This window comes from Caloenas nicobarica, chromosome 29 (genome assembly GCF_036013445.1).
Source record: "Caloenas nicobarica isolate bCalNic1 chromosome 29, bCalNic1.hap1, whole genome shotgun sequence".
Lineage (NCBI taxonomy): Eukaryota > Metazoa > Chordata > Aves > Columbiformes > Columbidae > Caloenas > Caloenas nicobarica.
In genome coordinates, this window is record NC_088273.1 from 1,763,248 (window position 1) to 1,776,324 (window position 13,077).

General features: G+C 50.0%; 1 protein-coding gene across 1 annotated transcript; it reads left to right on the plus strand.

The window, feature by feature from the left end:
• The first annotated feature begins 3,935 nt into the window (after window positions 1-3,935).
• Window positions 3,936-4,862, plus strand: LOC135999678 (olfactory receptor 14A16-like). The gene has a single exon (XM_065653239.1). The coding sequence runs from the start codon at window positions 3,936-3,938 to the stop codon at window positions 4,860-4,862; it is 927 nt and encodes a 308-aa protein (XP_065509311.1).
• The last annotated feature ends 8,215 nt before the right edge of the window (window positions 4,863-13,077 follow it).

Genomic DNA, 13,077 nt, shown 5'->3' on the forward strand with positions numbered 1-13,077 from the left:
CCTTTCCAAGTCCAACCATGCAGATTGCTTTTTACTCATCTACTTACACACTGACACAGACCATAATATCCTAACTTGGACACTCTAATATTGCAGGGGATGATGATGAATGTCTTCCTGACTTCCAGGTAACAGACCATCAGTGTTCTCCCCGCAACCAACAATCCTGTCCTTTCCTCACAGAAAGCAAAGAGGGCGGACAGGCACAATGTACCCTGGGTAAACCCCATCACCTTCTCTTTCAGACACCCAGAAATGGGGTCCCAGTGGACATGCTCTGGGGCACAGTTTTGAGTTCCCCTGCTCATCTGTTGGCCATTTTTGAAAAGTGCACACACTGCGTGAGAGCTGCCAGTGGTCAGGGAGTCCCCCCAGTCTCCATGAGCTTTCAGAGATGGTGGAGAGTGGCCTCCCTGTGACATGGTCCTGCTGTCTCAGCTCCTGGGATGCTGCCCCTCCTGTCCCATGGACTGGTCAGGATTGTGTTAGTTCCAGTGACCCCTGACTTGATCCCCATCCACTGCTGGTTGTTTTCCTCCAGATTCCTGTCTCATGTCACAGTGGCCTGAGAGAACATGCTGGTGAAGATGGAGGACAAGAGGACACAGAGACTCTCACCTCTTTCTCTTACTAAATTCATCAGTGGCCACACGGTGTCTTTGTTTCTCCTTTAACTGTTCCTGAAGTAGGAACAGCTCATTATGTGGCTCTTGAATATCCTTACAGGTCTAGACTGAGTTTTCATCTGGACTGTTGCTATGCTTGGAGGCTGCTGTCCTTGAAGACCAGATGAACTGACTTCTGCCACCCTGCCTTGGCAGTTTATTCCATCCGTGTCACAGCTCTGTCTGCAACACTGACAGCTCCAGCTCCCCCAGTCAGGTCCCTGGCTGAGGACATTGCCTCACATCTGGGCTGAACCACCCCAGCTGTGGCACCAGCCCAGCTCTGACCTGCCACAAGGAAACCTGGTACCAAGTGTGCAAGACTCCATGTGTGCAAAGGCTTTGCTTCAGAACAGAGACATGACATGGCCAGAAGATTGCTGAATGTCTTTCTAACCCAAGGACTACAAACACAGAATAAAATACTGAAACTCATTCAACTGGAGATATTCTTCTCTCTAGCTTGGAGAGTTTAGATCTTTGCTGTAACCTTCCTGGTGTCCTGTCTAATGATGGGACAAGAGAAGATGATTCTCATGCCCAAATTCTAATATGAAAAATACTACTGCGGGAAGGAATTGTCTCTGTAGAGGTGAGAGAAGAAACAGCACTGATTACTTCACACTGTTTCATGGGACGTTCCCCTGGAGCCCCAGGAATACCAGAAGGGAGCCCAGAGGGGACAGAGAAAGTGCCACCTTGGGCTGCTCCTGTGCTGCTGAGCTGGGCTGGGCTCCTGGGACAGAGGGAGCTCATGGCAAGCGGCAGCGCTGCAGAGAGACAGCTCTGCCCAGGAGCAGCTCCTCTGCAAAGCGCAGCAGGGCTGAGGGCTCGGCCTGCAGCACCGAGGGGATGGAGTCAGGCAGAGAAAGTTTATAGACAGTCTGGGGTGGGAGGACAAAGCTCTCGCTCACTTGGAGAAAAATCTTCACAGCCCTTAGCATGGTAAGTCTCTGGCTCCAGGGCAATGCAGCTGCAGTTCCTGGAAAGATCTCCTAAGCTGGTACCTCTAACAGTTTATGAGACTTTTCAGGAGGAGTCTCTCAGTGTCTCTAATATTGAGGAGGACGTGCTTCAGAGCTTCCCTGCTGCACCATCAGGGGGACAGGACATGACGGCTGCCTTCTGCCAGGGATGGTTGTAGAGATGGTGAGCACCCAGGGGTGCCCAGGGCTGTCCTGCAGAGCAGGGTCCCTGCACCCCAGGGCTGTGCCGGGGCAGGGACTCTGCCACCTGCCAGGGTCAGCACTCAGCCTGCCCAGGGAGATCCCCACGGTGCTGTAGGGAGAAGCTGTTGGGGGAATGAGCAATATCTGATAGGGCAGGGTCCTGCTGTGGAGAGGGTGCTGTGTGGGTCAGGGCTGCTCACAGCTCTAGATCACCCCCAGCATTTTGGCAAGCAGATGCCTCAAGGACAAGATCAATGCAAGGATTACCAGAAAGATGAGGAGCTTTCCTGCACCTGTCTTTTTAGTTTCCTATCGCAAGGGGTGGGGGGGTGCAGGAAAGGATAAAATAAAAATGAGCCCTCATGCTTAAAAAAGTCACCGAGATTCCTGAACTGCAGCTTCGAGCGATCAGTACATCTGCCAGAAGCCTCATAACATCCCTTCACCACCCCTCTGCCTCTGGACAGCATCTGCATCACCTTTGCTGGACCCATGCTTAATCTGACCTGTCCTGTTTTCCAACCTGCAAACAGGAAGATGCCCGCAGGCAATGCCCTGCAAACAGGCAGGTTTCTGTAGGGCCAGGGTGAGGGCACAGAGGGTGGAATGGGGTCTGTGAGTGCTGACAGGGCGAAGACATCAATAGGAAAACACCTCCCAGTGGGAGAATCTCCAAGCAGCAGGGAAATGATCAGAAATGTGAGGAAACTAAACCCAGAATTGTTATGGGAGGGAGAACAGAGAAAACTCTGTATGATCCCCTGCAGTGCAGATCCCTCCTGTGAGCAGCCCCCTTGCCTCCTCTCCCACCCAGCAAAGCCTCTGCCCTCAGGGCCGGGGGCTCCAAGGCATGAAGCAGCTCCTGTGCAGCCAGAGCTCCAGTTCCCTCTGCAGAGCACAGGGGCTGAGAGCAGCTGCCCGGCAATGCTGGTGTGTGGGAGGTGGCTGCACAGCTGGGGAAGGGTGACGCTGTCTGAGTGCCCGGCTGCCTCTGCCCTGGCCTCTCTCACACCCACCCTCACCGCATTTTCCTTCTTGCTCCACTGCTCTGGGTCACTGTTGTTGTGATCTGGTTCTTGCTGTCAGGCTCTCTGGGGATGGGAGTTTCAGCTGCAGAGTCACAGCCTGATCTTGTGGGTCCTTTCCTGCAGCTGTGTCCATGGGAACACCTGTCCCAGATTTCCTCTGACCTGTGGGGTGTGGACAATGCAGTCTGTGGGGATGGGGAATGAGCTGAGCCTCCCTTAATCAAATGCCATCATTAGGACACTTCACTACATCCTTGAGGTTTCCTTCCAAGCTGTGAGCTCCCCACCAGGGTGCAAACCTGTGCTATAGCACCTTAGTGTTATCTTAATCCCGATGGAGAAGCACAGAGATGCTACAACAGAGAAACTGCTGTTGGGTTTGTGAAATGAGCCATGTGTGTCCTGGGCTAAACGTGGGGTGCTGAGACCTTAGGAAAGGGTGAGACATGTCATGGTCTGAGGTGGGTTCATCTGCTCTCAGCAGGGCCTGGTGGCTTTTCAGGGTAACATGGCAGTGTGATCAGCCTCCATCTCAGGAAGGTGCCAGCCCAGGGCAGCTGGAGCAAGACAGAGGGACAGAGCAGGTCCCCTTAATCTGCACTGACCCACAGACATGGAGCAGAAATGCTGAGGGTTTCTGAGACAGAAGAACATTCTCCAGGGCAATTGCAGGAAGCTGTAAAAACCCCAAAATCTCAAACTGCCTTGTGTAATCCTGGTTCCTTATCACTGGGAGAGCACACCCTGGCAGGCCCTTCTGCAGCAGGAACGGGTCCATCTGACACAGCTGAACCCCAGGTCTGGCCCCTGCCCCCGTTCCCATGACCCCCTGCTGCAGAGCAGGGCTGACTCCTGGGCAGCCAGCGGGCACAAGTCCTGCTCCTCACGGCACCTCCAGCCAGCACCACCCAGGGCTCAGCCATGGACCCGAAGGAAGGTCTGGAAAAGGACAAGGGGGTGTGGAGCAGGGGGAGGGTGCATAAGCAATGGCTTTGATTTTGCTCAGAGAAGTCTCCCCTAACTTGTCATTGTCTTTTACTCCTGTGACAGTACTCCATACCCATCGGAAGCAAATGTCCAACAGCAGCTCCATCACCCAGTTCCTCCTCCTGCCATTCGCAGACACACGGGAGCTGCAGCTCTTACACTTCTGGCTCTTCCTGGGCATCTACCTGGCTGCCCTCCTGGGCAACGGCCTCATCATCACCACCATAGCCTGTGACCAGCACCTCCACACCCCCATGTACTTCTTCCTGCTCAACCTCTCCCTCCTCGACCTGGGCTCCATCTCCACCACTCTCCCCAAATCCATGGGCAACTCCCTCTGGAACACCAGGGCCATCTCCTTTTTGGGATGTGCTGCACAGCTCTTTATGTTTCTCTTTTTCATTTCAGCAGAGTATTATCTCCTCACCATCATGTCCTATGACCGCTACGTTGCCATCTGCAAACCCCTGCACTACGGGACCCTCCTGGGCAGCAGAGCTTGTGTCCACATGGCAGCAGCTGCCTGGGCCACTGGGTTTCTCAATGCTCTGCTGCACACGGCCAATACATTTTCACTGCCACTGTGCAAGGGCAATGCTGTGGACCAGTTCTTCTGTGAAATCCCCCAGATCCTCAAGCTTTCCTACTCAAACTCCTACCTCAGGGAAGCTGGGCTTCTTGTGGTCAGTGCCTGCTTAGCATTTGGCTGTTTTGTTTTCATTTTTTTCTCCTATGTGCAGATCTTGAGGGCTGTGCTGAGGATCCCCTCTGAGCAGGGACGGCACAAAGCCTTTTCCACGTGTCTCCCTCACCTGGCTGTGGTCTGTCTGTTTATCAGCACTGCCATGTTTGCCTACCTGAAACCCCCCTCCATGTCCTCCTCATCCCTGGACCTGGTGGTGTCTGTTCTGTACTCGGTGGTTCCTCCAGCAGTGAACCCCCTCATCTACAGCATGAGGAACCAGGAGCTCCAGGATTCAGTGTGGAAATTGGTAACTGGACTTTTTCAATAAGAAACAGCAACAAACTCTTACCCTCTGCATAGCAGTTATAGTGTACCTCATTATAGAGTCAATGTTTCTTGTTGTTGTGGTTGTGTTTCGTGATAATGTTGTCATTCGTTTCCTAATTCACTGTCTGCCTTTTTTTCTGAAGAAGTGTCTCTGGAAATGAGGAGCCATTTTCTCTCTGTTTTTAAAAAGAATAAAGGGCCCTGCAGTGTTTCGTTTTGTTTTATTTTTCCCCTGAGATCTTCTTTTAAGGCCTTTTTGGAGCTGCAGGGACAGTTTCTGTCTGCATTAGTGGAGGGGAACAGAGTTCCAGCCTGGCAGTGCTGCCAGGGAGCAGCAGCCCTTGGTCTTCCAGAGCTGTTCTCGTTCCACTCCCACACTCTCCTTCTCATCCCTTGTGTTGGTGTACCTGGCCTCTCACCCCAGCTCACAGAGATTGTTCTTCCTTCCATGGATGGACACTGAATGAGTAGTTCACCAGGCCAGGTTTGCTTTGTACAGATGAGATATGAGCACGCACATCATGTATGTGAGGTGACATGAACCCGAGTCAGTACAAACACCATCAGCTATTCCTAGGGGTTCCATGAAGGCCTGTGAGACAGACAGTTTATTGAGGTCACATTATGTTAGGAGTAATATCCCATAGGAAACCACCAGAATGCAGCACTGGGATGTGCTTCCTTGAACCAATGTCCATTCCCAATGATGAGGGACATGAAAGAAGAATGCAGAACATGATCACACGCCATGGGGCTGAGGTGTCTCCCATTCTTTGGGAATAGGAACAGGAGGCCAGAGAGACACTGTGACTCCTGCCTCTGTGTAAAAGGGAAAGTGTCTGACCCTGAATATCTCAATGTGTTTTAAGAGTGCACGAGGCCAGCTCAGATGTGGACACGTGACAGAACCCTGCTATTTCTGTATGTGACCCCAGTGGGCTGGTGAGATTCATCTCAGCTGCCTTGGACAGGCTCATCACAGGTGTCCCTATTTGCTACATCACCTTTGCCATCTCCATCACATGCTGTTCTACACAGTCCTACACCTGCCCCTCTTTCCCTGTGGCAAATTCTGGATTGTGATCTCAAGATTGTCAGAGTAATCAGAGAGGTTCAGAGGTCCCTCAGAAAGGCTGACGTCAAACCCATCTTCAAGAATGGCAGGAAGGAGAACTGGGAGAATTACCGGCTGGTCAGCCTACGTCTGTCCCTGGGAAGGGGATGGGCCACATCCTCCTGCAGCCATTTCCAGGCAGGTCTAGGACAAGGAAGGGATTGCTGAACCCAAATGGCCAGGGGAAAGAAAGGCATGTTGTGTACATGGAGTTTTGCAAGGCCCCAGACATGGTCTCCTGTGGTGGCCTTAGAGCAGATTGGTGAGGTCTGGGATGAAGATGTGGATGTTTTGATGGGTGGGAAGTTGGCTGGATGACCAAGCCCAAATATCATCAGTGGTACAAAGTCCTCTGTTTAGCCAGTTTCTAGTGGCATCCCTCAGTGATGAGTACTTGGGGCAACACTGGTGAATGGGTTTATTCTCCCCCTGCATCGTGTCACGGAGCACATTTTCAGCTCCTTTGTGGATGATGGAAAGCTGGGCAGAGGCCTAGAACAACCTCACCTGGTGGACCCTGCCCTGAGCAGGAGAGTGAGACAAGATGATGTTCAGGGCCTTCATCAAACCTGAGGTATTATATGATTCAATGAATTTTTACCTTGGAGAAGTGTTTGAAGATAGAATATGTAGTCCCTACCAGTTACAAGAATGAATCCTGCCTGCAATTGCTAACCTAAAATATGTAAATCCTCTCAGTTTTGGTCATTCTGCTCCTCTAACAAAGATTAAAGTGACTTTTAAAACACCTGATCAGAACGTGCAAAGAATACTGTCCTTGCAGTGCAGACACTCTGGAGCCCGCACAAGTAGTTGAGTCTTGTTTTAACATCTATCTCAAGACTGTTACATAAAGTGTCCTTTAGCAGAACTTTTCTCCTTATACGCTCATTATAATACTAAAATACACATGCCTAGGATGGGAGACCCAGGCTCAGCCCGGGACCCTTCCTCAACAAGCATGCATGGTGATAAAATAACTATTTCTCACCATCAGAGCTGAAGAAAAGACTAAAAGGAGTTGTCCTGTGCAGGGACAGGAGTTGGATGCGATGATCCTTATGGGTCCCTTCCAACTCTGGACATTCTAGGATTCTATGAAACACTAGGTCAAAAGTCCATGTTTTCATTGTACAGATGAGTTGTAACCATACACATCACGTGCATGTCCATTGTGTGCATGTGGTGAAATGAACCCAAGTGAGCACAAATGCTATCAGCTATTCCTTGGGGTGCCATAAATGTCAGTGGGACAGAGATGTTGTTCAGGGGTCTCTTGCAAGATGTGTTTTTGTAGGATTCCATGAATCTTTTCCTTGGAGAGCTCTTTCAAGAGAGAATTGACAGAGGAAGAAGAAAAAGAAAACAAAAAAAAAAAGGCAGAAGCAGAGATATAAAATACACCAGTGCAAATACAGCAGCTCCTCTGGGGAACGTTTCTCCACTCAAACACTTGATCGGAAATCTATTAGATAAATTTGATGAAAGCAGCTTAGTTTTATCTGCTCACACACTGCACCACAAGGAGGGTGATGGCTGGGTACAATGTCGTGTGCTCAGCTGTGTCTCAGGAACTCATAGTCCAGTAGGAAGCCAATGGCTGTGGAGGGGACTGTGAGATCACTTGTGCCTCTGCAGGGGATAGGCCAATAGCAGGAACATGGCTGAGAAAGGGACTGGTAGGTCACACATAGGAGATGAGCAATCGGGCCCAATCAGCATGATTTATGAAAGGCAAGTCCCACTTGACCAGCCTGATCTCCTTCTATGTCAAGGTGACCGGCTTAGCAGATGAGGGAAAGTCTGTCGTGGGGGAGTGAATCCGCCACACAGGCTGTGGATGTTGTGTACTTAGACTTGAGTAAAGCCTTTGACACCGTATCCCACAGCATTCTCCTGGAGAAGCTGCAGCTCATGGCCTGGATGGTGTATCTGCGATGGATAAAGAACTGGCTGGAGGGCCAGGCCAAAGAGTTGTGGTGAACGGAGCGAATCCAGTTGGTGGCCGGTCACGAGTGGTGTTCCCCAGGGCTCAGTATTGGGGCCAGTTCTGTTTAATCTCTTTATCAACGATCTTGACGAGGGGATTGAGTGCACCCTCACTAAGCTAGCAGATGACACCAAACTGAGTGGGAGTCTTGGCCTGCTAGAGGGTAGGTGGGAGTCTTGGCCTGCTAGAGGGTAGGAAGGCTCTACAGCTGGATCTAGACCAGATGAAATGATGGGCTGAGTGTAGTTGTTTGAGGTTTAACAAGACCAAGTGCCAGGTCCTGCACTTGGGTCTCAAGAACCCCAGGCAGCGCTACAGGCTGAAGGGAAGCGTGGCTGGAAAGCTGCCTGGCAGAGAGGGATCTGGGGGTGTTGATTCATAGCAGCTGAACATGAGCCAGCGTGTGCCCAGGTGGACAAAATGCCAGCAGCATCCTGGCATGCATCAAGAGTAGCGCAGCCAGCAGGACCAGGGTAGTTATCATCCACTTGTAGTTGGCGCTTGTGAGGCCCCCACCTTGAATCCTGAGGTCAGATTTGGGTCCCTCACTATAGGAAAGACCTTGAGGTGCTGGAGCAAGTTCAGAGAAGGGCAATGGAGCTGGTGAAGAGGCTGGAGGAAAAGTCTGATGAGGAGCAGCTGAGGGAACTGGGGCTGTTTAGTCTGAAGAAAAGAAAGCGGAGGGGAGGCCTTCTCACTCTCTACAACTGCCTGAAAGGAGATTGGAGTATGGAGGGTGTTGGTCTCTCCATGTCTGTCCTGTACTGAGGACCCCAGAGCTGGATGCAGGACTCCAAGAGGGGCCTCACCGGAGTGGGGCAGAATCCCCTCCCTTGAACTGCTCCTCATGCTCCTTTGGATGCAGCCCAAGATATGTTTGGCCATCTGGGCTGCAAGCGCACATTCCCAGCTCCTGTCCAGTCTTTCACCCACCAGGATCCCCAAGTCCTTCTCATCAGGGCTGCTCTCCATCCCTTCATCCCCCAGCCTGTACTGATAGTGAGGGGGTTGCCCCAACCCAGGTGCAGGACCTTGCGTATGGCCTTGTTGAACCTCAGGAGATTCAAATGGGCCCACTTCTCGAGCTTATCCAGGTCCCTCTGGATGGCCTTCTGTCCCACAGTCATATCAGCAACACCACTCAGTTTGGTGTTATCCGCAAACTTGCTGAGGGTGCACTTGATCCCACTATGTCATTGATGAAGATATTAAACAGTACTGATCCCGGTATGGACCCCTGAGGGACGTCACTTGTCACCAGTGTCCATCGTGCCATTGATCACTGCTTTTTGGGTGTGAACATTGAGACAGTACCTCACCCACGGAACAGTCCAGCCATCAAATCCATATCTCTCCAGTGTAGAGAGAAGGATGTTGTGAGGGACCATGTCCAAGGCTTTACAGAAGTCCAGATAGATGACATCCATAGCCCTTCCGTTGTCCACTGATGTAGTTACTCCACTGTAGAACACCACTGCGTTAGTCAGGCAGGACTTGCCCTTGGTGAAGCCATTCTGGCTGTCTCAAATCACCTCCCTGTCCTCCTTGTGCTTTAGCACAGCTTCTAGGAGGGTCTGTTCCATGATCTTCCCAGGCAAAGGTAACAGATTGACAGGTCAGTACTTTTCAGGGTCCTCTTCTCTACAGCAGAGGAGAGAAACACTGCCACACAGCGCAGCTTGGAATGTGGAAACTGGACATGAGAAGGAAGAAATGTCACTCAAAGGGTAGTGCTGTGGTAGAATAAATCATTCAGAAGGAGCATGAGTTCAGTCCACCACCTTGTGTTTCAAGGAACAGAGCATGGGAGTGCAGACACATCAGTCAATGTATCGAAATACCTGGGTGAGAGCAAGGGGAGGAAGCGAGATGGGTGTCTGCAGCCTGCAGGGAAAGAGAAGCAGCTGTGGGACAGTGTAGGACAACCTGTGGTGGAGATGGCAAAGGGCACTGGCAAGGCTGGAAGTCACCAAGAGAACCCAAATCTTTGTCCCCTTGGCTATGGCAGTCATCTCTGCCACCAAGGCCTATGAGGAGACATGTTGTCCTCAGGCACTGGGGGCACCTCATGGCCTCCTTGCACACCCCCAGGAAGGCTGGGAACTGTCACACCATTGTCCTTCACTCAGCATCACACAGCCCACATCCCCCTGCCCCAGGAAGAGCCCTGAGCAATGGGTGAGGGACAGGATCTGCCTTCCCAGGGGCTGGGGGTCAGGCCTTGGCCTCTCTGCTTCATCCAACAAAACCAGGCTTTTCTCAGCACCTCAGCTGCCTGCACATGACCCTTTGTTTATCTGCCATCATGGCCTCCAATTCTCTGCTCTAACGAGTCCCTGGGGAGGCTTTGCTGGTACTTGTCCTCAGTGGAACTCATTAATACTTCAAGGTACTCAGTACTTTTTTCTTCTGACTTTGACTTCTGGCAAGGTTTCTGCAATCTCCTCTCAGCACTTCAGTGAGATTGAAGGACTTAGCACTAAATGCACCATGGGGCTCATTACACAGAAGAAAGCTCTAAGAAACCATGTCTCTTCTTGTAAATTCCTTCCAGTCTGTTACAGTGAATTAGAGAGGTCACTACTGTAGCTATGGAGAGTGATTTCAAAAATCTTCTAATAAAAATGACTTTTTTTTTTGGTTTCAGGGTATAGTTTGATTTTTTTTTTAGTGTGGAGAAGAGGTGATTGCAGCATTATCTGATATTGATCCAGGGTCTCTCCTAAGGAGGTCTGGACTGGGTGGAGAAGGTCTGACACTTGAGGCCTGACACTGTGTGGACAACCTTGCTCCTCACCTCCCCAACCCCATCATTTCTCTCATTGGCCACCTGGGACTTGCATCCCTTTTCCTTACACCAGACTTCTCCACTGCAGGCTGCAGCTGGATGTTCCACCTCCTTTGCACCAGCTCCCACCTGCTCTCCTTGGAGACCTGGCTGCACACAGGCAAAGAGGGACTTTTCTTTCCTTTTGAACAAACAAAATAAAGCTGATAAGATTCATGATTAAAAGAAAGCACACTCCTCAACTCTATGCCAAGGACAAACTGCCACCAATGAGATTCACCATTCACAAGGCATAACCATGAGAAAATATTTTAGGCAGAAATGAATTACAAAATAAACACAATAAAAGAGTTGGCTAAAGACAGAATTAGACAGACTACTGAAAGACAAGGAATCTTTTAACTCCTTGAAGCTAAGACCAGAAACTGGATTGTTGACAAGAGTCCGAGTGACCAAAGAGTAAGAGGAAGGGAAATCCAGAGAGCAATCGCAAGTGCTTGTGTGCAAATCAGCTGCTGGAAATGGGACTTCAGACATGGTCAGTTTAGTTAGGGCGGGAAAAAATACATAAAAGATGAGGGAGATCAAATGCACAGCCTAAGACAGAGAGTGCTGAGAAGGGAAATCTTGTGGAAGATCAGAAATTCTCCTCTAGCTATTAACGCACACCCTGAAAAGTCTCATTTTGATGTCATGGGAAAACACTGACATTTAAAGTATTCAAAACAAAGAAAAATAATTATAACACCAACAATGTTTGATGCTTAAAGTTGCAAGAAGACATTTCCTTCACTCTACGTCTTTCATTTGGTTTCTTTTTCCCTCCGTTTTTAAAAAATGTTCTCTAGATTTCAATCCTACCAAAGCCTACAGCATTAAGAGAGATAATCCTTGTATCTTGCACAGAGTGAAAGGCACCAAAAGCTCCACTGCCCTGGACTGTCAATGCCCCTTTTTACCCTTGGCACAGAGTGAGTCGTGCTCAAAGCTCTTGGCCACTCTTGCCTGATGCAGGAAAGAAGGAGAAAAAGGTTAATTGAACTGTTCTTTTTTAAGATGGCCATGTTGGCAGTGATCTCAACAGACCTGTGTTATCTGTCTTTCTATGTGATCATAAGGAAAAATATATATTTATGTGTTGGTAAATATATAGTAAAACACATAAGTGTTGCCAGTTACTCAGCAAAATACATTTCCTACCAGCATTCTCAAAGGAAGAGTCTTTCTTCTGAGGAATTGCTGTCTCCCAAGCCTCTGTGACTCGAGGCAGGAATCTGGAGGAAAACAACCAGCAGTGGATGGGGATCAAGTCAGGGGTCACTGGAACTAACACAGTCCTGACCAGTCTATGGGACAGGAGGGGCAGCATCCCAGGAGCTGAGACAGCAGGACGGTGTCACAGGGAGGCCACTCTCCACCATCTCTGAAAGCTCATGGACATGGGGGGACTCCCTGACCACTGGCAGCTCTCACGCAGTGTGTGCACTTTTCAAAAATGGCCAATGGGTGAGCAGGGGAACTCAAGGCTGTGCCCCAGAGCATGTCCACTGGGACCCCATTTCTGGGTGTCTGAAAGAGAAGGTGACGGGGTTTACGCAGGGTACATTGTGCATGTCTGCCCTCTTTGCTTTCTGTGACGAAGGACAGGGTTGCTGGACGTGGGGAGAACATTGATGGTCTGTTACCTGGAAGTCAGCAGGGCATTCAGCGTCATCCCCTGCAACATTCTTGTGTCCAAGGTAGTGTATTATGGTCTGCATCGGTGTGCAAGTCGATGGGTAAAAAGCAATCTGGATGGTTGGGCTTAGAAGGACATTAGATAAAAGGAGAAACTTTTTGATCATGAGCATAGTCAAGCACTGGAAGCTGTTTCCCAGGCATGTGCACTCACTCTGTCCCAGAAAGTGACCAAGATGTGTTTGGATAAAGCTCTGAGTAATCTGGTCTGATCCTGCTTTGAGCAGGAGGTTGGACAAGACACCTTCTGAGGACCTATCCAGTCTGGATGACGCTGTCCTTCCTTTCCCTTCAGGTTTTCTATTAAGAGAGCACTCTCAGTATCTCTCTGATCAGAGAAATCATTCACATGAGGCACAGGGCTGCTTTACAAGTAACCATAAACAGTCCTGACCACAACTTTTGCATCCCTTTTCATTTGCCCCAACCCAGCTTCTTCTTTTTTTCTGTGCTAATACCCTTCCAGAAAGAACAGGCCACCTTGTCAATCCTTTCAGAGCAGGTTGTTCAACAGCTGTCAACGTCCATGTACAGATTCTGCACATCAGCCAGGCATAAAGGCACCATTACAGAAATGGAGACGAGGA